Source organism: Dermochelys coriacea, chromosome 9 (assembly GCF_009764565.3).
Source record: "Dermochelys coriacea isolate rDerCor1 chromosome 9, rDerCor1.pri.v4, whole genome shotgun sequence".
NCBI lineage: Eukaryota > Metazoa > Chordata > Testudines > Dermochelyidae > Dermochelys > Dermochelys coriacea.
The window spans coordinates 896,397-918,497 of NC_050076.1; the positions used below are offsets into that span (position 1 = coordinate 896,397).

The 22,101-nt window shown below is 46.8% G+C and overlaps 1 protein-coding gene and 1 long non-coding RNA gene across 5 annotated transcripts in view; one reads left to right on the forward strand and one right to left on the reverse strand.

Annotated features, from left to right (window-relative positions):
- Positions 1-22,101, forward strand: part of LOC119861618 (very long-chain specific acyl-CoA dehydrogenase, mitochondrial-like) — a 63,234-nt gene that overhangs the window by 6,787 nt on the left and 34,346 nt on the right. For 2 of the 4 annotated variants that reach the window (XM_038416947.2, XM_043492490.1), the window contains exons 1-5: positions 7,946-8,601; positions 11,475-11,538; positions 19,602-19,674; positions 20,323-20,387; positions 21,174-21,308. In XM_038416947.2, coding sequence (XP_038272875.1) covers positions 8,519-8,601; positions 11,475-11,538; positions 19,602-19,674; positions 20,323-20,387; positions 21,174-21,308 — 420 coding nt within the window. In that variant the 5' untranslated portion in view covers positions 7,946-8,518. Of the gene's footprint in view, positions 1-7,945; positions 8,602-11,474; positions 11,539-19,601; positions 19,675-20,322; positions 20,388-21,173; positions 21,309-22,101 lie in introns of those variants that run through there. The other 2 variants (XM_043492489.1, XM_038416944.2) reach the window with 2 other exon arrangements.
- On the reverse strand, positions 482-21,824 carry LOC122455821. The gene is made up of 3 exons (XR_006274311.1): positions 21,814-21,824; positions 7,180-7,187; positions 482-613 (listed from the first exon to the last, which is right to left on the reverse strand). It is a non-coding gene; the product is annotated as an uncharacterized LOC122455821 (long non-coding RNA).

The window sequence follows — 22,101 nt, forward strand, 5'->3', positions numbered from 1 at the left end:
TAATTGTCAGGATCACCTCTGGAACCTTTTTTTAAAAATAGGCATTACATTAGCTACCCTCTAGTCATCTGGTACAGAGGCTGATTTGAATGATAGTTGTTCTGCGATTTAATATTTGAGTTCCTTTAGAACTCTAGGGTGAATACCATCTGGTGATTATTACTGTTTAATTTACCAATTCATTCCAAAATCTCCTCTACTGACATCTCAATCTGGGACACGTCCTCAGATTTGTCACCTAAAAAGAATGTCTCAGGTGTGGGAATCTCCCCTATATCCTCTGCAATGAAGACTGATGCAAATAATTCATTTAGCTTCTCAGCAACAGCTTTGTCTTCCTGGAGCGCTCCTTTGGCCCCTTTTCTACCCAGTTGCCCTGCTCACTGTTTGGCAGGCTTCCTGCTTCTGATAGACTTAAAAAACATTTTGCTATTACTTTTTGTGTCCTTAGGTATATGCTCTTCAAATTCTTTCTTAGCCTGCTTTATTACGCTTTTACATTTGACTTGCCAGAATTTATGCTCCTTTATATTTTCCTCAGTAGGATTTGTTTTCCAATTTTTAAAGGATGCTTTTTTGCCTTTAACTGCCTCTTTCACTCTGCATCTTTGGTCTTCTTACTGTTTATTTGTTTGTAATTGTGGGGTATGCATTTAGTTTGAGCCTCTAATATGGTGTTTTTAAATAGTCTCCATGCAATTTGCAGGCATTTCACCCTTGTGACTGCTTCTTTTAATTTCCATTTAACTTGCTTTTTTATTTTTGTATAGTTAAGGGAATTTAAACTATGCACATTGATAACCAACACCACTATATACTCGCATTGCTGCAACCCTTCTCTCTTCCCCCAGTATTCAGTACCTTCCCTTGTGAAGTCTTGATAAAGGGCCCGATCCTGCAAACCTGTGCTCATGGGGTTATTTATGTGAATAAGGGGGTTGCAGAAGTGGCCCCTTTGCACCCAATTCTACTCCCATTTCAGTCAGTAGGAAAGTTTCCACTGACTTCAGTAAGAGCATGATGTGCCCTGGTGCTACTACATGGCCAGAAAGGGTTAATCTCTGCTATCCTGCAGTACACTACCTTTAATGCAGTGACTGCAGATTTTTACACAGATGTAAATGTGGCCTTTGGTCTCTTTCTTGCATAAAAGGCATCATGTACCCTATGTCAGCATGTAAATAACAATAAAATCCTGCCTGGCTATGTGAAGTTTCCACATCCACAGCTCTGGCAAATAAGGTTTGAGTTTAACCCTGTAATGATGGCTGTGATGATCTAAACATTCCTGTGACTATCTTGTGCCATCCAGAACTGGCTTCCTACTCCATTTTCTACCAATCAAACTCAGGCCTGCAGAGCATCACAAGAGGTAGTAATCTATCTACAGCTGAAACCACACAAGCAAACCAGGAAAAGCAGCATTTGCTTATTTCTCAAATCCTATTCTGAACTGGTACAGCTAGGAGCACAATTTATGATGCTAATTATCAGGCATTTCCATTCTGTTGGGGGTGTTCTTCATTCACAATGATCTGGAAAAGTTCAGGATGTTTATGTGTCACTAGGTAGCATCAACCCATGCTTGGATGAGTTATTAGTGGAGAGATGGGCCTAAAGTGATCACAGATCTACTTCTTCCTCCTTAAAACTCTCCCCTCCTGTCAGCTTATTCATAGATACTAAGGTCAGAAGGGACCATTCTGATCATCTAGTCCGACCTCCTGCACAGCGCAGGCCACAGATTCTCACCCACCCACTCCTACGAAAAACCTCACCTATGTCTGAGCTATTGAAGTCCTTAAATCATGGTTTAAAGACTTCAAGGAGCAGAGAAGCCTCCCTCAAGTCACCCATGCCCCATGCTACAGAGGAAGGCGAAAAACCTCCAGGGCCTCTCCAATCTCCCTGGAGGAAAATTCCTTCCCGACCCCAAATATGGCGATCAGCTAAACCCTGAGCATATGGGAAAGATTCACCAGCCAGATACCCAGGAAAGAATTTTCTATAGTAACTCAGATCACATCCATCTAATATCCCATCTCAGGGGATTAGTCCTATTTACCCTGAATATTTAAAGATCAATTAATTACCAAAATCCCATTATCCCATCATACCATCTCCTCCATAAACTTATCGAGTAGATCTTAAAACCAGATAGATCTTTTGCCCCCACTGCTTCCCTTGGAAGGCTATTCCAAAACTTCACTCCTCTGATGGTTAGAAACCTTCGTCTAATTTCAAGTCTAAACTTCCTGGTGGCCAGTTTATACCCATTTGTTCTTGTGTCCACATTGGTGCTGAGCTGAAATAATTCCTCTCCCTCTCCTATATTTATCCCTCTGATATATTTATAGAGAGCAATCATATCTCCCCTCAACCTTCTTTTAGTTAGGCTAAACAAGCCAAGCTCCTTAAGTCTCCTTTCATAAGACAAGTTTTCCATTCCTCGGATCATCCTAGTAGCCCTTCTCTGTACCTGCTCCAGTTTGAATTCATCCTTTTTAAACATGGGAGACCAGAACTGCACACAGTATTCTAGGTGAGGTCTCACCAGTGCCTTGTATAACGGTACTAAAACCTCCTTATCCCTACTGGAAATGCCTCTCCTGATGCATCCCAAAACCGCATTAGCTTTTTTCACAGCCATATCACATTGGCAGCTCATAGTCATCCTATGATCAACCAATACTCCAAGGTCCTTCTCCTCTTCCGTTACTTCTAATTGATGCGTCCCCAACTTATAACTAAAATTCTTGTTGTTAATCCCTAAATGCATAACCTTACACTTCTCACTATTAAATTTCATCCTATTACTATTACTCCAGTTTACAAGGTCATCCAGATCCTCCCGTATAATATCCCGATCCTTCTCTGAATTGGCAATACCTCCCAGCTTTGTATCATCTGCAAACTTTATTAGCACACTCCCACTTTTTGTGCCAAGGTCAGTAATAAAAAGATTAAATAAGATTGGTCCCAAAACCGATCCCTGAGGAACTCCACTGGTAACCTCCCTCCAACCTGACAGTTCTCCTTTCAGTAGGACCCGTTGCAGTCTCCCCTTTAACCAATTCCTTATCCACCTTTTGATGTTCGTATCGATCCCCATCTTCTCCAATTTAACTAATAATTCCCCATGTGGCACGGTATCAAATGCCTTACTGAAATCTAGGTAAATTAGATCCACTGCATTTCCTTTATCTAAAAAGATCTGTTCTTTTTTGAAAAAGGAGATTAGGTAGGTTTGGCACGATCTACCTTTTGTAAAACCATGTTGTATTTTGTCCCATTTACCATTGACTTCAATGTCCTTAACTAATTTCTCCTTTGAAATTTTTTCCAGGACCTTGCATACTACAGATGTCAAACTAACTGGCCTGTAGTTACCCGGATCACTTTTTTTTCCTTTCTTAAAAATAGGAACTATATTAGCAATTCTCCAATCATTCGGTACTACTCCTGAGGTTACGGATTCATTAAAAATTCTTGCTAATGGGCTTGCAATTTCAGGTGCCAATTCCTTTAATATTCTTGGATGAAGATTATCTGGGCCCCCGATTTAGTCCCATTAAGCTGTTTGAGTTTCGCTTCTACCTCCGATATGGTCATATCTACCTCCATATCCTCATTCCCATTTGTCATGCTACCATTATCCCTAAGATCCTCTTTAGCCTTATTAAAGACTGAGGCAAAGTATTTGTTTAGCTATTGGGCCATGCCTAGATTATCTTTAACCTCCACTCCATCCTCAGTGTTTAGCGGCCCCACTTCTTCTTTCTTAGTTTTCTTCTTATTTATATGGCTATAGAACCTTTTACTATTGGTTTTAATTCCCTTTGCAAGGTCCAACTCTACTCGACTTTTAGCCTCTCTCACTTTATCCCTACATGTTCTGACCTCAATTAGGTAGCTTTCCTTGCTGATCCCTCCCATCTTCCACTCCCTGTATGCTTTCTGCCTTTTCTTAATCACCTCTCTAAGAAGCTTGCTCATCCAGCTTGGTCTACAACTCCTTCCTATGAATTTTTTCCCCTTTCTTGGGATACAGGCTTCTGATAGCTTCTGCAGTTTTGATTTAAAGTAATCCCAGGCCTCCTCTACCTTTAGATCCACAAGTTCTTCAGTCCAATCCACTTCCCTAACTAATTTCCTTAATTTTTGAAAGTCAGCCCTTTTGAAATCAAAAACCCTAGTTGCAGATTTATTTTTGTTAATCCTTCCATTTAGTTTGAACTGAATTAGCTCATGATCACTTGAGCCAAGATTGTCCCCTACAACCATTTCTTCTATGAGGTCCTCGCTACTCACCAAAATTAAATCTAAAATGGCATCCCCTCTAGTCGGTTCAGCAACTACTTGATGAAGGAATCCATCAGCTATCGCATCTAGGAAAATCTGAGCCCTATTATTATTACTAGCACTGGTCCTCCAGTCTATATCTGGGAAGTTAAAGTCTCCCATGATCACGCAGTTTCCATTAGTATTTACTTCATTAAAAACATTAAAAAGGGCTCTAGCCATATCCAGATTAGATCCCGGAGGTCTATAGCACACCCCAAGCACTGTCGTAGGAGAGGCTTTACCAGTTTTCTTTCCCAATGTAATTTTTGCCCAGGCGGACTCTGTCTTATCCATTGCATCGCTTCTTATTTCTTTACATTCTGTCTCATCATTGATATACAATGCTACTCCACCCCCTTTACCTTTGTTTCTGTCTTTCCTAAAGAGCACATACCCTTCAATACCTGTAGTCCAGTCATGACTACTATTCAACTGTGTTTCTGTTATCCCTATAATATCTGGTTTCACTTCCTGCACCAGTAGCTCTAGTTCCTCCATTTTGTTACCTAGGCTCCTCGCACTGGTGTATAAACATCTTAATTTTTGCTGTTTGGCCTCGCTCACATTTTGTACCCTATTAGGCACAGTCATTCTACAGCCAGTATAACCTATTAGACTAGTATCCACACCACCCCCGCTCCTTATATACACATTCTCCTACCCACGGCTGTATCCTTTCTTACTTCGTCTTCTTCCCTCTCAATGCTAAAATCTGGCGTGGAGATTACCTGGACATCTCCCAATCACCTCCCCCTAATTCCTAGTTTAAAGCTCTCTTTATCCGTTGTGCCAGCCTTGATCCTAGAAGTCTATTTCCTTCCCTACTCAGATGAAGTCCATCCTGAGAGAACTGTCCTCTGTCCGTGAATGCCTCCCAGTGGCCATACATCCCAAAGCCCTCCTTATAGCACCACTGCCTAAGCCATCTGTTGACAGTCATAATCTTGTCACACCTTTGTTGCCCTTCTCTAGGAACAGGCAGGATCCCGCTAAAGATCACTTGAGCCTCAATTTCCTTAAGCGTCTTCCCCAGCCTAGCATAGTCTCCCTTAATACTTTCCAGCGAGAATCTAGCCGTATCATTTGTTCCCACATGAAGGATAATTAGGGGATTCTTTCCCGCTCCCTTTAGGATCCTTTTCAACCTCGGGTCTACATCCCGTATCTTAGCACCCAGAAGACAGCACACCCTTCTATTCGCTGGATCAGCTCTAGTTACAGGCCTGTCTATTCTTCTCAATAAAGAGTCCCCGATCACATAGACCTGCCTTTTGCTGGTGACGGTGCTATTCTCCAGTCTCTCTCCTGTTCCCTCTGGCTGCAAGTTCTTTCCATTCCTATTTTCCCTTATAATCCTCTTCAACCCATCCTGTATCCTCCTGGGGCTCATATTTGGTGTAGTCTCCCTTGACTCTTCTGCTTTTCCTATAGGACTAGCCTCTCTTCTCTTCTTCCTTACCCTTCCACCTTCAACAAGTACCTGCTGAACCCCTTCTTCATTTTCCAACTCTGCAAACCTGTTCCTAAGCTCAATTTCTCCTTCACTAGCTCATCTTTTCCTCTGCCTGGTTCTTTTAGTCACATGCTTCCACTGACCACTTTCCTCACCCAGTCTCCGCTCAAAATTCCCCAGCCCTGCTTCCATCCGTGAGTCTGAGCTTTTCCCTTCAGATACCTCATATCTTTGCTCCATCATCTGCTCAAACCCCTTCCTAAACTCAACGAGACTTTCCACCTGCATCTCCAAACCTCGGATCTTTTCCTCCATCAGCTCTATCAGACGGCATTTCATGCAGACAAAACTCTTACCGGTTCCCCCCTCCAGGATCATGTACATACCACAGCTTCCACATCCAGTCATCCTCAGTGTGTCTTCCACTACAGGAGTCACTCCCACAGCTGCCTCTGTATTTGTCATCGCCTTCCCACCTAAATCCTGTTAATCTGGGAAACACAAGTCACACCAAAAAGACCACCCCCCCAGCAAAAGCAAACACCAAACAAGCACCACAATACAAACTCCCCTTTCAAACTGCCACTCAAACTCCCCTGTTTACAGCTCTGTTTGCTAGCTCCTTATGACCAATTGGCAGCGAGTAGGCAGGTGGTGCGATGAGACTGCTGCTTATCGTGGATAACTTGTTGCTCATGTCAGTTACCTCATCTTCCCTCTTTCCGCCACCCCTACTCCCTATTTGTTTATCTCATCTACCTGTTGTGTCTGATTAGAATTATAGAATCATAGAATATCAGGGTTGGAAGGGACCTCAGGAGGTCATCTAGTCCAACCCCCTGCTCAAAGCAGGACCAATCCCCAACTAAATCATCCCAGCCAGGGCTTTGTCAAGCCTGACCTTAAAAACCTCTAAGGAAGGAGATTCCACCACCTCCCTAGCTAACGCATTCCAGTGTTTCACCACCCTCCTAGTGAAAAAGTTTTTCCTAATATCCAACCTAAACCTCCCACACTGCAACTTGAGACCATTATTCCTTGTTCTGTCATCTGATACCAGTCTAGATCCATCCTCTTTGGAACCCCCTTTCAGGTAGTTGATATCGCCCCTCATTCTTCTCTTCTGCAAACTAAACAATCCCAGTTCCCTCAGCCTCTCCTCATAAGTCGTGTTCCAGTCCCCTAATCATTTTTGTTGCCCTCCGCTGGACTCTTTCCAATTTTTCCACATCCTTCTTGTAGTGTGGGGGCCAAAACTGGACACAGTACTCCAGATGAGGCCTCACCAATGTCAAGTAGAGGGGAACGATCACATCCCTTGATGTGCTGGCAATGTCCCTACTTATACATCTCAAAATGCCATTGGCCTTCTTGGCAACAACGGCACACTCTTGACTCATATCCAGCTTCTCGTCCTTTTCTGCAAAACGGCTGCCTAACCATTCGGTCCCTAGTCTGTAGCGGTGCATGGGATTCTTCCATCCTAATTTCAGGACTCTGCACTTGTCCTTGTTGAACCTCATCATATTTCTTTTGGCCCAATCCTCTAATTTGTCTAGGACCCTCTGTATCCTATCCCTACCCACCAGCGTATCTACCTCTCTTCCCAGTTTAGTGTCATCTGCAAACTTGCTGAGGGTGCAATCCACACCTTCCTCCAGATCAATTCATTTTGTTCAATGAAGATATTGAACAAAACTGGCCCCAGGACTGACCCTTGGGGCACTCTGCTTGATACCAGCTGCCAACTAGACATGGAGCCATTGATCACTGTTGAACCCGTTGAACCCGATGATCTAGCCAGCTTTGTATCCACTTCATAGTCCATTCATCCAGCCCATACTTCTTTAACTTGCTGGCAAGAATATCATGGGAGACTGTATCAAAAGCTTTGCTTAAGTCAAGGAATAACATGTCCACTGCTTTCCCCTCACCCACAGAGCCAGTTTTCTCATCATAGAAGACAATTAAGTTAGTCAGGCATGACTTGCCCTTGGTGAATCCATGCTGACTGTTCCTGATCACTTTCCACTTCTCTAAGTGCTTCAGAATTGATTCCTTGAGGACCTGCTCCATGATTTTTCCAGGGACTGAGGTGAGGCTGACTGGCCTGTAGTTCCCAGGATCCTCCTTCTTCCCTTTCAAGACTACTGGCTCATTGTGGCTGACCTTTTATTGTATGCCTATGCAGTACCTAGCGTAATGAGGCCTTGATTCTTGATTGGTTCCCCTGGATGGTAATATAATATAGATAATACAAATGATGACCTCATAATGTCTTGAGTGACATCACCCCTGAAGCAATGATGTCACATTGCAGAAGCAAGCACTTTTTTCTCAAGATTCCACAGCCGAGAAGCTCTGTGCCAATCTATTCAGCAAGGTGCTCCTCCCAGTGGCTTTCTAGGAGTAAGTCACAAGCCCAGTATGGGATCTGGGCTGAATTTTGGGATGGGAAATAGTGAAGATCCCGTATAGGCTACACATGCCATACAATGGAGGCAGGAAAGCCCTGGTAGGGGCTATTTGGGATCAAACCCAAAAAGGAGGGGTTGGGGGAAGGCTGTTTAGAAGGTAGATAGGTCCCCTGGTGATGTTGGCCTTGACTGGAGTGATGAAATGGTTCAGATTTTGGGATAAATTGCTACATACACCTTGTCTTGTGTTCACCATCCTCCTTTTTCCGCAGAGGAAGTGAGCTGAGCAGTGCCTGCAGAGAGAATGCTTCGGTTGATCTGGACTAGACTGAGTGCCAGCAGGTGGAGGCAGCTTTGGGCACAAGCTCTGGCTACGCCTCACTTCAGGTAGAGTAAACAGAGCTCAATTTATTAGTAAAGCTGGCGGATTTGAAATCTTTATACTGTGACTTGAGGAGTTCAGTAAATCAGCCAGAGGTGAAGGGTCCATTACAGCAGTGGGTGGGTGAGGTTCTGTGGCCTGCCGCGTGCAGGAGGCCAGACTAGATCATGATGCTCCCATCAGGCCATAACGTCTATGAGCCTCTGTCCTTGTGCCATACCTAAAACGCAGTAACTCCCTTCGTCGAGCCTGAGCCCGGGGGCAGCGCCAGGGATTCTTCACCCCCTCTTGCCCTTTCCAGCACAGCTGGGCAGGGATGGAGAGGAGATGAGGAGGGAGCAGGCTGACCCAGTGATGAGCTGCAAAAATCTTAACAGGTTACCTGCTCACCCCACAAGTGGGTCATTGCCCACCCCCACCCCCCAGGACTCCTGCCCCATCCAACCCCCCCGCTTTCCTTGACGCCCCCTCCCCAGGACTCCTGCCCCATCCACCCCCCTCCCATGTCCCCTGACTGCCCCCAGAACCAGGCAGGAGGGTCTTGTAGGCCACCGTAGTGGGCCACCTAAGAGCCAGAGGGACCTACTGGGGGCAAGGTGGGGAGTCCCGGTGGTGCTTACCTGGGGCAGCTCCCAGGAAGCATCCAGCAGGTCCCTCTGGCTCCTAGGGGTGGGATAGCGTAGCTGGGGGGGAGCAGGGGGAGTGGCCGCTCCCCCACTGATCACATCAAAAGTGGTGCCTTAGGTGCCGACTCCCTGGGTGCTCCGGAGCTCACCTCCGCTCCGCCTCCTCCCCTGAACACATCGCCCCGCTCTGCTTCTCTGCCCCCCCAGCTTCCCGCGAATTAGCTGTTCGGCGGGAAGCCGGGGGGGCTGAGAAGCAGGTGGTGGCTTCCTGCTCAGGCCGAGGGTGGCGGAGGTGAGCTGGGGTAGGAAGCGGTTCCCCTGCGCCCTCCCGGGTTACCTGGTGCGGCGCAGGCGGCCCTCCTCGCGCCCCCCGCCTCAGCTCCCCTCCGCTCCGCCTCCCTGGGCCGCAGTGCGAAGCCACCGCCTGCTTCTCAGCCCCCCCAGCTTCCCGCGCGAACAGCTGATTCGCGGAAAGCCGGGGGGGGCCTTCAGGGGAGGAGGCAGAGGTGGAGCCGAGGTGAGGTGGGGCCGGGAGCTGCTGGTGGGTGCTCTGCACCCTTCCCCTTGGGTGCTCCAGGCGCCACTTTGGGCCGGTTAAATTTAGAAGCCCTTTTAGAGCCGCTTCTCCCGCGCGGAACAACCGGTTCTCGCGCACTGGTGGGAACGGCTCCAGCTCACCACTGGGCTGACCCATTGTTTGTATGTGTGGGGGGAAGCAGGTTGACCCATTGTTTTCAGGGGGGAGGGGAGCAGGCTGACCTATTGTTTGTTTGTCAGGAAGCAGGCTAATCCATTATTTGTGGGGGGAGGGAGCAGGCTCACCCATTGTTGAGGGAGTAGAAGGGGGAGAAGCAGGCTGACCCATTGCTTGTGGGGAGGGAGAGCAAGTTGACCCATTGTTTTCAGGGGGGGAGCAGGCTGACCCATTGTTTGTGTGGGGGGGAGCAGGCTAATCCATTATTTATGAGGGAGGGAACAGGCTCACCCATTGTTTGTGGGGGGGGAGGGGAGGGGGGAAAGTAGGCTGACCATTGTTTTCAAGGGGTGGAGAGCAGACTGACCCATTGTTTACAGAAAGAGGGAGGAGCAGACTGATCCATTGTTCACAACATAGAACAAACAGATATGTTATTCTTATAAAGGACAAAGAAACACACGTGCCCATAACTTTCTTCAAAATCAGTGGGAGCAGGATTGGACCCAAAACTACGCACAAAAATAATCAAGTTTGCTTAATTACAGCCTATTTTCTTCAAAGCTGGCTAGCCCTGCACTCCAAGGAGCTATAACTCTGCAGCAAGTTCCCAGGGACCAAACCAGCTGTGTTTGATTTAAGAACAAAAAAAATTAAGAGAAGTCAGAGCTTCACCTCAGGGCACTTTAAAGCCCTGTAACTCAGAGACAGGTTGACAAGCTTTCTTCAAGGTGTGTAGAAACATTCTCCTTTGGCTTTGGATGGTATCTGGCAGGTCTCAGGTCAAACTTATACGACAAAGTTAAAGGAGGGCTTTATGGAAGCTGTTTCTAGCTAACACTTCAAATATCGAAGTATTTTTAGTGTGCCCAGCACCATAATACCTATGCAGCAAGACAGATGGAGTTAGATTCTAGAGTGTCTTCATTGCACCCCCCCACCCCCAAAAATGTGTGTTTAACCCAGGTTAGCTTGCTGGACTAAAATAGCAGTGAAGAGATGGCAACTCTGTTTTAACCCAGTTAGCAGGTCAAGTCAACCCCAGGCTCCCCTATCAGCTTTAACTCAAATGGCTAACCCAAGTTAAAAGCCAAATTACTGTGCCTTCCCTGCTGTTTTATTCTGGGTTACCTAACCTGAGTTAAGAACATGCCCCCCCCCTTTTTTTAAAGCGAAGACATACTCTAAAAAGCCAACTCCAGTGCTAGTTCCCAAAATCCATATCTCTTTGGGGAGCCTGAGTAGTTAATTACTCTTACTAAATAAACTCCCGTCTGCCTGTTTTCCCCAATAAAGTACCAGCTGGCGAAAGAACCTAAGATACTGCTTTTGTGCAAAATCCCTGGTAGTAAAGATGGAGATCGGAAATGCTATCGAAGCAGGTTCCTTTTACAGTTTTCCAGGTGGTCTCTCGGGCTTTCTTTAAAGGTGCTGTGCCGTGAACATCAAACCGCAGACACATGCCTTCCACTGCTGCCCATCGCCCAAGTAAATGCTTGTGACTGATGGTGAAAATTGCACTTGCATGATGTCACAGCGATTTTGTTCTTTTCCTCAGACTGACATTGCCTCCATACTATACAACACATCAAAAAGGGAGATACTCAAGTAAAGCGAACAAGGTAAGTCACAGTACTTGTATAATTTTGCTTTGAAAGCCTTGGAAAGTGGCTGCAGGTCTGCGCTCAGTGCTTTGTCCCGGACTGTGTTAATAACTGATGTTGAGACTGCCACTGCCCCCAGGGGGGACTCCTCCGTACTTCATAGATTCATAGATACTAAGGTCAGAAGGGACCATTCTGATCATCTAGTCCGACCTCCTGCACAGCGCAGGCCACAGAATCTCACCCACCCACCCACCCAAACCCAATGAAAAACCTCACCCATGTCTGAGCTATTGAAGTCCTTAAATCATGGTTCAAAGACTTCAAGGAGCAGAGAAGCCTCCCTCCAGTCAACCATGCCCCATGCTACAGAGGAAGGCGAAAAACCTCCAGGACCTCTCCAATCTGCCCTGGAGGAAAATTCCTTCCCGACCCCAAATATGGCGATCAGCTAAACCCTGAGCATATGGGAAAGATTCACCAGCCATACCCAGGAAAGAATTTTCTATAGTAACTCAGATCCCATCCATCTAATATCCCATCTCAGGGGATTAGTCCTATTTACCCTGAATATTTAAAGATCAATTAATTACCAAAATCCCATTATCCCATCATACCATCTCCTCCATAAACTTATCGAGTAGAATCTTAAAACCAGATAGATCTTTTGCCCCCACTGCTTCCCTTGGAAGGCTATTCCAAAACTTCACTCCTCTGATGGTTAGAAACCTTCGTCTAATTTCAAGTCTAAACTTCCTGGTGGCCAGTTTATACCCATTTGTTCTTGTGTCCACATTGGTGCTGAGCTGAAATAATTCCTCTCCCTCTTCTGTATTTATCCCTCTGATATATTTATAGAGAGCAATCATATCTCCCCTCAACCTTCTTTTAGTTAGGCTAAACAAGCCAAGCTCCTTAAGTCTCCTTTCATAAGACAAGTTTTCCATTCCTCGGATCATCCTAGTAGCCCTTCTCTGTACCTGCTCCAGTTTGAATTCATCCTTTTTAAACATGGGAGACCAGAACTGCACACAGTATTCTAGGTAAGGTCTCACCAGTGCCTTGTATAACGGTACTAAAACCTCCTTATCCCTACTGGAAATGCCTCTCCTGATGCATCCCAAAACCGCATTAGCTTTTTTCACAGCCATCACATTGGCAGCTCATAGGCATTCTATGATCAACCAATACTCCAAGGTCCTTCTCCTCTTCCGTTACTTCTAATTGATGCGTCCCCAACTTATAACTAAAATTCTTGTTGTTAATCCCTAAATGCATAACCTTACACTTCTCACTATTAAATTTCATCCTATTACTATTACTCCAGTTTACAAGGTCATCCAGATCCTCCCGTATAATATCCCGATCCTTCTCTGAATTGGCAATACCTCCCAGCTTTGTATCATCTGCAAACTTTATTAGCACACTCCCACTTTTTGTGCCAAGGTCAGTAATAAAAAGATTAAATAAGATTGGTCCCAAAACTGATCCCTGAGGAACTCCACTGGTAACCTCCCTCCAACCTGACAGTTCGCCTTTCAGTAGGACCCGTTGCAGTCTCCCCTTTAACCAATTCCTTATCCACCTTTTGATGTTCATATTGATCCCCAACTTCTCCAATTTAACTAATAATTCCCCATGTGGCACGGTATCAAATGCCTTACTGAAATCTAGGTAAATTAGATCCACTGCATTTCCTTTATCTAAAAAATCTGTTACTTTTTCAAAAAAGGAGATTAGGTTGGTTTGGCACGATCTACCTTTTGTAAAACCATGTTGTATTTTGTCCCATTTACCATTGACTTCAATGTCCTTAACTAATTTCTCCTTCAAAATTTTTTCCAGGACCTTGCATACTACAGATGTCAAACTAACTGGCCTGTAGTTACCCGGATCACTTTTTTTTCCTTTCTTAAAAATAGGAACTATATTAGCAATTCTCCAATCATTCGGTACTACTCCTGAGTTTACAGATTCATTAAAAATTCTTGCTAATGGGCTTGCAATTTCAGGTGCCAATTCCTTTAATATTCTTGGAAGAAGATTATCTGGGCCCCCCGATTTAGTCCCATTAAGCTGTTTCAGTTTCGCTTCTACCTCCGATATGGTAATATCTACCTCCATATCCTCCTTCCCATTTGTCATGCTACTATTATCCCCAAGATCCTCTTTAGCCTTATTAAAGACTGAGGCAAAGTATTTGTTTAGCTATTGGGCCATGCCTAGATTATCTTTAACCTCCACTCCATCCTCAGTGTTAAGCGGCCCCACTTCTTCTTTCTTAGTTTTCTTCTTATTTATATGGCTATAGAACCTTTTACTATTGGTTTTAATTCCCTTTGCAAGGTCCAACTCTACTCGACTTTTAGCCTGTCTCACTTTATCCCTACATGTTCTGACCTCAATTAGGTAGCTTTCCTTGCTGACCCCTCCCATCTTCCACTCCCTGTATGCTTTCTGCTTCTTCTTAATCACCTCTCTAAGAAGCTTGCTCATCCAGCTTGGTCTACAACTCCTTCCTATGAATTTTTTCCCCTTTCTTGGGATACAGGCTTCTGATAGTTCTGCAGTTTTGATTTAAAGTAATCCCAGGCCTCCTCTACCTTTAGATCCACAAGTTCTTCAGTCCAATCCACTTCCCTAACTAATTTCCTTAATTTTTGAAAGTCAGCCCTTTTGAAATCAAAAACCCTAGTTGCAGATTTATTTTTGTTAATCCTTCCATTTAGTTTGAACTGAATTAGCTCATGATCACTTAGAATCATAGAATCATAGAATATCAGGGTTGGAAGGGACCCCAGAAGGTCATCTAGTCCAACCCCCTGCTCAAAGCAGGACCAAGTCCCAGTTAAATCATCCCAGCCAGGGCTTTGTCAAGCCTGACCTTAAAAACCTCTAAGGAAGGAGATTCTACCACCTCCCTTGGTAACGCATTCCAGTGTTTCACCACCCTCTTAGTGAAAAAGTTTTTCCTAATATCCAATCTAAACCTCCCCCATTGCAACTTGAGACCATTACTCCTCGTTCTGTCATCTGCTACCATTGAGAACAGTCTAGAGCCATCCTCTTTGAAACCCCCTTTCAGGTAGTTGAAAGCAGCTATCAAATCCCCCCTCATTCTTCTCTTCTGCAGACTAAACAATCCCAGCTCCCTCAGCCTCTCCTCATAAGTCATGTGCTCTAGACCCCTAATCATTTTCGTTGCCCTTCGTTGTACTCTTTCCAATTTATCCACATCCTTCCTGTAGTGTGGGGCCCAAAACTGGACACAGTACTCCAGATGAGGCCTCACCAGTGTCGAATAGAGGGGAACGATCACGTCCCTCGATCTGCTCGCTATGCCCCTACTTATACATCCCAAAATGCCATTGGCCTTCTTGGCAACAAGGGCACACTGCTGACTCATATCCAGCTTCTCGTCCACTGTCACCCCTAGGTCCTTTTCCGCAGAACTGCTGCCGAGCCATTCGGTCCCTAGTCTGTAGCGGTGCATTGGATTCTTCCATCCTAAGTGCAGGACCCTGCACTTATCCTTATTGAACCTCATTAGATTTCTTTTGGCCCAATCCTCCAATTTGTCTAGGTCCTTCTGTATCCTATCCCTCCCCTCCAGCGTATCTACCACTCCTCCCAGTTTAGTATCATCCGCAAATTTGCTGAGAGTGCAATCCACACCATCCTCCAGATCATTTATGAAGATATTGAACAAAACGGGCCCCAGGACCGACCCCTGGGGCACTCCACTTGACACCGGCTGCCAACTAGACATGGAGCCATTGATCACTACCCGTTGAGCCCGACAATCTAGCCAGCTTTCTACCCACCTTATAGTGCATTCATCCAGCCCATACTTCCTTAACTTGCTGACAAGAATGCTGTGGGAGACCGTGTCAAAAGCTTTGCTAAAGTCAAGAAACAATACATCCACTGCTTTCCCTTCATCCACAGAACCAGTAATCTCATCATAAAAGGCGATTAGATTAGTCAGGCATGACCTTCCCTTGGTGAATCCATGCTGACTGTTCCTGATCACTTTCCTCTCCTCTAAGTGCTTCAGGATTGATTCTTTGAGGACCTGCTCCATGATTTTTCCAGGGACTGAGGTGAGGCTGACTGGCCTGTAGTTCCCAGGATCCTCCTTCTTCCCTTTTTTAAAGATGGGCACTACATTAGCCTTTTTCCAGTCATCCGGGACTTCCCCCGTTCGCCACGAGTTTTCAAAGATAATGGCCAAGGGCTCTGCAATCACAGCCGCCAATTCCTTCAGCACTCTCGGATGCAATTCGTCCGGCCCCATGGACTTGTGCACGTCCAGCTTTTCTAAATAGTCCCTAACCACCTCTATCTCTACAGAGGGCTGGCCATCTCTTCCCCATTTTGTGTTGCCCAGCACAGCAGTCTGGGAGCTGACCTTGTTAGTGAAAACAGAGGCAAAAAAAGCATTGAGTACATTAGCTTTTTCCACATCCTCTGTCACTAGCTTGCCTCCCTCATTCAGTAAGGGGCCCACACTTTCCTTGGCTTTCTTCTTGTTGCCAACATACCTGAAGAAACCCTTCTTGTTACTCTTGACATCTCTTGCTAGCTGCAGCTCCAGGTGCGATTTGGCCCTCCTGATATCTTTCCTACATGCCCGAGCAATATTTTTATACTCTTCCCTGGTCATATGTCCAACCTTCCACTTCTTGTAAGCTTCTTTTTTATGTTTAAGATCCGCTAGGATTTCACCATTAAGCCAAGCTGGTCGCCTGCCATATTTACTATTCTTTCGACTCATCGGGATGGTTTGTCCCTGTAACCTCAACAGGGATTCCTTGAAATACAGCCAGCTCTCCTGGACTCCCTTCCCTTTCATGTTAGTCCCCCAGGGGATCCTGGCCATCTGTTCCTTGAGCCAAGATTGTCCCCTACAACCATTTCTTCTATGAGGTCCTCGCTACTCACCAAAATTAAATCTAAAATGGCATCCCCTCTAGTCAGTTCAGCAACTACTTGATGAAGGAATCCATCAGCTATCGCATCTAGGAAAATCTGAGCCCTATTATTATTACTAGCACTGGTCCTCCAGTCTATATCTGGGAAGTTAAAGTCTCCCATGATCACGCAGTTTCCATTAGTATTTACTTTATTAAAGACATTAAAAAGGGCTCTATCCATATCCAAATTAGATCCCGGAGGTCTATAGCACACCCCAAGCACTGTCGTAGGAGAGGCTTTACCAGTTTTCTTTCCCAATGTAATTTTTGCCCAGACGGACTCTGTCTTATCCATTGCATCGCTTCTTATTTCTTTACATTCTGTCTCATCATTGATATACAATGCTACTCCACCCCCTTTACCTTTGTTTCTGTCTTTCCTAAAGAGCACATACCCTTCAATACCTGTAGTCCAGTCATGACTACTATTCCACCATGTTTCTGTTATCCTTACAATATCTGGTTTCACTTTCTGCACCAGTAGCTCTAGTTCCTCCATTTTGTTACCTAGGCTCCTGGCATTGGTGTATAAACATCTTAATTTTTGCTGTTTGGCCTCGCTCACATTTTGTACCCTATTAAGCACAGTCATTCTACAGCCAGTATAACCTATTAGACTAGTATCCACACCGCCCTCGCTCCTTATATACATTCTCCTACCCACGGCTGTATCCTTTCTTACTTCGTCTTCTTCCCTCTCAATGCTAAAATCTGGCGTGGAGATTACCTGGACATCTCCCAACCACCTCCCCCTAATTCCTAGTTTAAAGCTCTCTTTATCCGTTGTGCCAGCCTCGATCCTAGAAGTCTATTTCCTTCCCTACTCAAATGAAGTCCATCCCGAGAGAACTGTCCTCTGTCCGTGAATGCCTCCCAGTGGCCATACATCCCAAAGCCCTCCTTATAGCACCACTGCCTAAGCCATCTGTTGACAGTCATAATCTTGTCACACCTTTGTTGCCCTTCTCTAGGAACAGGCAGGATCCCGCTAAAGATCACCTGAGCCTCAATTTCCTTAAGCGTCTTCCCCAGCCTAGCATAGTCTCCCTTGATACTTTCCAGCGAGAATCTGGCTGTATCATTTGTTCCCACATGAAGGATAATTAGGGGATTCTTTCCCACTCCCTTTGGGATTCTTTTCAACCTCAGGTCTACATCCCGTATCTTAGCACCCGGAAGACAGCACACCCTTCTATTCGCTGGATCAGCTCTAGTTACAGGCCTGTCTATTCTTCTCAATAAAGAGTCCCCGATCACATAGACCTGCCTTTTGCCGGTGACGGTGCTATTCTCCAGTCTCTCCCGTTCCCTCTGGCTGCAAGTTCTTTCCATTCCTATTTTCCCTTATAATCCTCTTCAACCCATCCTGTATCCTCCTGGGGCTCATATTTGGTGTAGTCTCCCTTGACTCTTCTGCTTTTCCTATAGGACTAGCCTCTTCTCTTCTTCCTTACCCTTCCACCTTCAGCGACTACGTGCTGAGCCCCTTCTTCATTTTCCAACTCTGCAAACCTGTTCCTAAGCTCTATTTCTCCTGCACTAGCCCGTCTTTTCCTCTGCCTGGTTCTTTGAGTCACATGTTTCCACTGACCACTTTCCTCATCCAGTCTCCCCTCAAAATTCCCCAGCCCTGCTTCCATCTGCGAGTCTGAGCTTTTCCCTTCAGATACCTCATATCTTTGCTCCATCATCTGCTCAAACCCCTTCCTAAACTCAACCAGACTTTCCACCTGCATCTCCAAACCTCGCATCTTTTCCTCCATCAGCTCTATCAGACGGCATTTCATGCAGACAAAATTCTTACCGGTTCCCCCCTCCAGGATCATGTACATACCACAGCTTCCACATCCATCATCCTCAATGTGTCTTCCACTACAGGAGTCACTCCCACAGCTGCCTCCGTATCTGTCATCGCCTTCCCACCTAAATCCTCTTAATCTGGGAAACACAAGCCACACCAAAAAGACCACCCCCCCAGCAAAAGCAAACCCCAAACAAGCACCACAATACAAACTCCCACTCAAACTCCCCTGTTTAGAGGTCTGTTTGCTAGCTCCTGTGCCGCTGCAGCTGTCTGGGCCACTGCCTGACTGGCTGGCTACCTTTATAGGGCCCCTAGTCAAAAGCCCCACCCCCTAGGCAGGGCTCAGCTGCTCTCTCAGCACAAAGCCCCACCCCCTAATCAGGCTCAGCTGCTCTCCCAGCACAAAACCCCTACACACACACACACAAATACAAATACAAATACTAAAAATACAAAACCAAGTACAACTACCTTCTCCTCCAACAGAACTCCCACTCAAACTCCCCTGTTTAGAGCTCTGTTTGCTAGCTCCTGTGCCGCTGCAGCTGTCTGTGGGCCTGATTCTCAGCTCACTCGTCTCCCGTTGACTTCAGCTGGGCATGGCAATCAGATCTGCTTAGCCTCAGAGGCGGTGAATAGCATTAGCATATAAAAAAATAAAGCACCAAAGAAGAAAATAAAGTGATGCTTCTGCTGGTTCTAGGGTAAGATAATGGGTATGGTTCTGTAATGGTGCCAAAACCACACAAGCTTGGAGGCCTTACATCTAATGAGATTCACGCTGTGTTTGAGGCAAGTGTGTGAATAAGAACTGGGAGGAAAAGCTGAAAAGCGGCTCAGTTCTTAACAGCGTCAATGACTGCTGCACAATGGCAATAAAAGGGGGTCTTGGCAGCCACCCCAGGCAGCTCTCCCAACAGGCCATGCTGCAGAGTGACAATATCCCAGCCAACGAAACACAAGGTGGAAGCATGACATCATCAGAACAGCTGTCAGTGATCTCGAGAGCTATGAGCCTTTGAGAAGAGATGGAACCTCTCTGTGGGAGTTGAGTGCACCACAGTCCTGAGATCTCCACAAAGGCAAAAATTCCCTCTTCACTTACGTACATTTTCACTGTGCTTCTCAGCATGTCCTGCAGGGTGCCATGGTTCTGCAGTCAGCACAGGAGCGGTTCTTCTCCTGGACTCTCCACCTCTGAGCTGTGCAGAAATCATACTATGAACTTCCCTCTCCTAGTATCACTCCGCTCTGCAGGGCTCATGTGTATAAGTGCTCTTGTTATCGTCTGTCTCCTCCAGGAATCCACATCCTTTGTCATGAACCTGTTCAACGGGCAGCTTGTACCTGACAATGTTTTTCCTTTCCCCTCAGGTAGGATATTTTTATTTAAAATTTCCTTATGGATTTAGTGCTGATGGTGACATTTGTTGGTTTAATGGCATAGTAGAGCAAAGCCACCAAAGTCACAAAACACAGGCCGTGTGCTCCTCCCACCCCCAGCGAGAGGCTAGTTGAGTTTCCGTGGAGCTCTCGGCTCAGTCTGCTGACCAGGCAGGGCCATTCCTACCCATATGCAAAGTATGCAGATGCATAGGGCACCTGCACTGCTGCATGCTGCTCTAATCCCCCTCCACCTCTTCCCCATAACCCCTGCCCCCCTCCACCCCTTCCCTAAAGCCCCCACCCCTGTTTGCCCCGCCCCTTCCTGCCCCAGCCCCGCCCCACCCCATTCCATCCCTTCCCCAAAGCCCCCACCCCTGTTCACCCCCCCGCCTCTTCCCGCCCCAGCCCTGCCCCATTCAACCCCTTCCCCAAAGCCCCTGCCCCTGTTTGCTCCTGCCTCTTCCCACCCCAGCCCCACCCCATTCCACCCCTTCTGGACTACAGCAGATCTCTTAGACAAACATCCAGTCTTAGAAGGCGCCTCCTCACATAAGGGTGTTTGTGTCAAATCATGTAATAAAGTGATGAGGGTTAGATACATCCTGCTAATCTAGCTGTAACTTTGTCCCTCCTTAGTGCTCTCAATGGAGCAGATGCAGTTCCTGCAAGCCCTGGTAGATCCCTGCACCCGCTTCTTCAAGGTTAGTGGCAGTCTGCTGCCTGTTTGATTACGGAATAGCCTGAAGTGTGTGTTGTAAACAAAAGAAAAGGACTCCGTCTTCCTCAGACAGTGATGTGGGATGGCTGGCCTCATCACCATTAAAAAAAATTACTTCTCCTGGGGAATCTACCCCTTTCTGAAGCCTGGAGGATGTGCAAGTGCACATCCATGTTCTCCTCCTGATTGTGATTTCCTGAGTGCCTCTACTGCCCATGTCTCATACAACGAGCCACCAGTCTGTCAGACCGAGACGTGGGTTAGCTGTTTGGGTGTTGGCAGTGAAGGAGTTCATGTAGGAGGCCTTTCTGCAGGGATATTTGAAAGACAGGGTGGCTCTGCGAGGCCCAGCTCTCCCCAGAGACAGAGAACAGGCTGGGAGGGAGGGAGGGAGCATGGGACAGAGGCAGAGGGGAAGGGCAATCAGGGCATAGATCGCTCACTCCGAGGCTCACCCCCCCCCACACACACACTGACCCTCGGGCTCCCTCGCACAGCAACAGCAGGACACTAACACACCAGTGCCCAGATTGCCTGCTCTAGGATCCAGCAGCTCCTTGGTGCCAGGTAGGCTGAATGCATCCGATGAAGTGAGCTGTAGCTCATGAAATCTTATGCTCAAATAAATTTGTTCGTTTCTAAGGTGCCACAAGTACTCCTTTTCTTAATGCGTAAATGTCGCCTTTCCCAGCCCCTCTGGCCCTGCCCCATGCAGTGTTCACCTAGGCACTGCACCTGCCTTTCACTCGCTCCCTTTCATTACTTGAAGGAGGTCAATGATCCTGCGGAGAACGAGAAGCTGGAGAGCATTGAGAAGACCACCCTGGCGGGGCTGAAGGAGATGGGAGCCTTTGGGCTGCAGGTGCCTGAGGAGCTGGGGGGAGTTGGGCTGACACACACCCAGGTAAGACAGAGCCTTGGGGGTGCAGGCATAAGGGGACAGCAGGGGCCGGGATCTGAACTCGCCCTGAGGTTGGGTGTTTGGAGCCGGGTGTCTGGCTCAGGCCTGTGATGGGTGGGGCCAGGCATGGAACTCAGATCCAGTCTCCCCCGGGTTTGACTCGGAGCGTGAGAGCTGTCCTGACCTGGCAGGTCAAGTGGGCCCATTCTCTCTTCACTGGCTCGTGGCTCCTCCCCCACTGTAACGTGGTAGCGTCATTTCCTGGAGGAGGTCGGGAGTAGAGAAGAGCATAGCCATGATACAGAGGCGAAGGGGCATTGCTTAATTTGTGCCAGAACCTGGCAGTTCAGAGCCCCGGCCCCGCTGGACTTGCTGCATCAGTTATGAAAGTAAAAAAATTGCTGGATCCCAGGCACCTGTTTCATTCAAAACAAAGCCCTGCCTAGGGAGCGTGGTTGTGCAAAGTCTGAGAGGTGCCCAGATGCTGAAGTGCATGATGTTCCATTACTGTGGTCCTGTGCATCTGGCTTATGAATCCAGCTTGCTGCGTGCTGTCAGTCACCAATGAGCCACATACAGTTATGTGTCAGTTTGTGCGGACAAGCTTCACCTCCCTATGCAGCGTCCAAGCTTTACTGCTGCCAGGGATTAATTGTAACAGCACAGAAAATACGGTTAGCCAGTTTGTACCCACCTGGCCTAACCCTCTGGAAGATCTGAGAACTCTGAAGCCATGTCACCTGTCAGCCCCGCACAGACCAGGGCTGTTCCTCCAGGCAGTAGACCAACAGTCGCT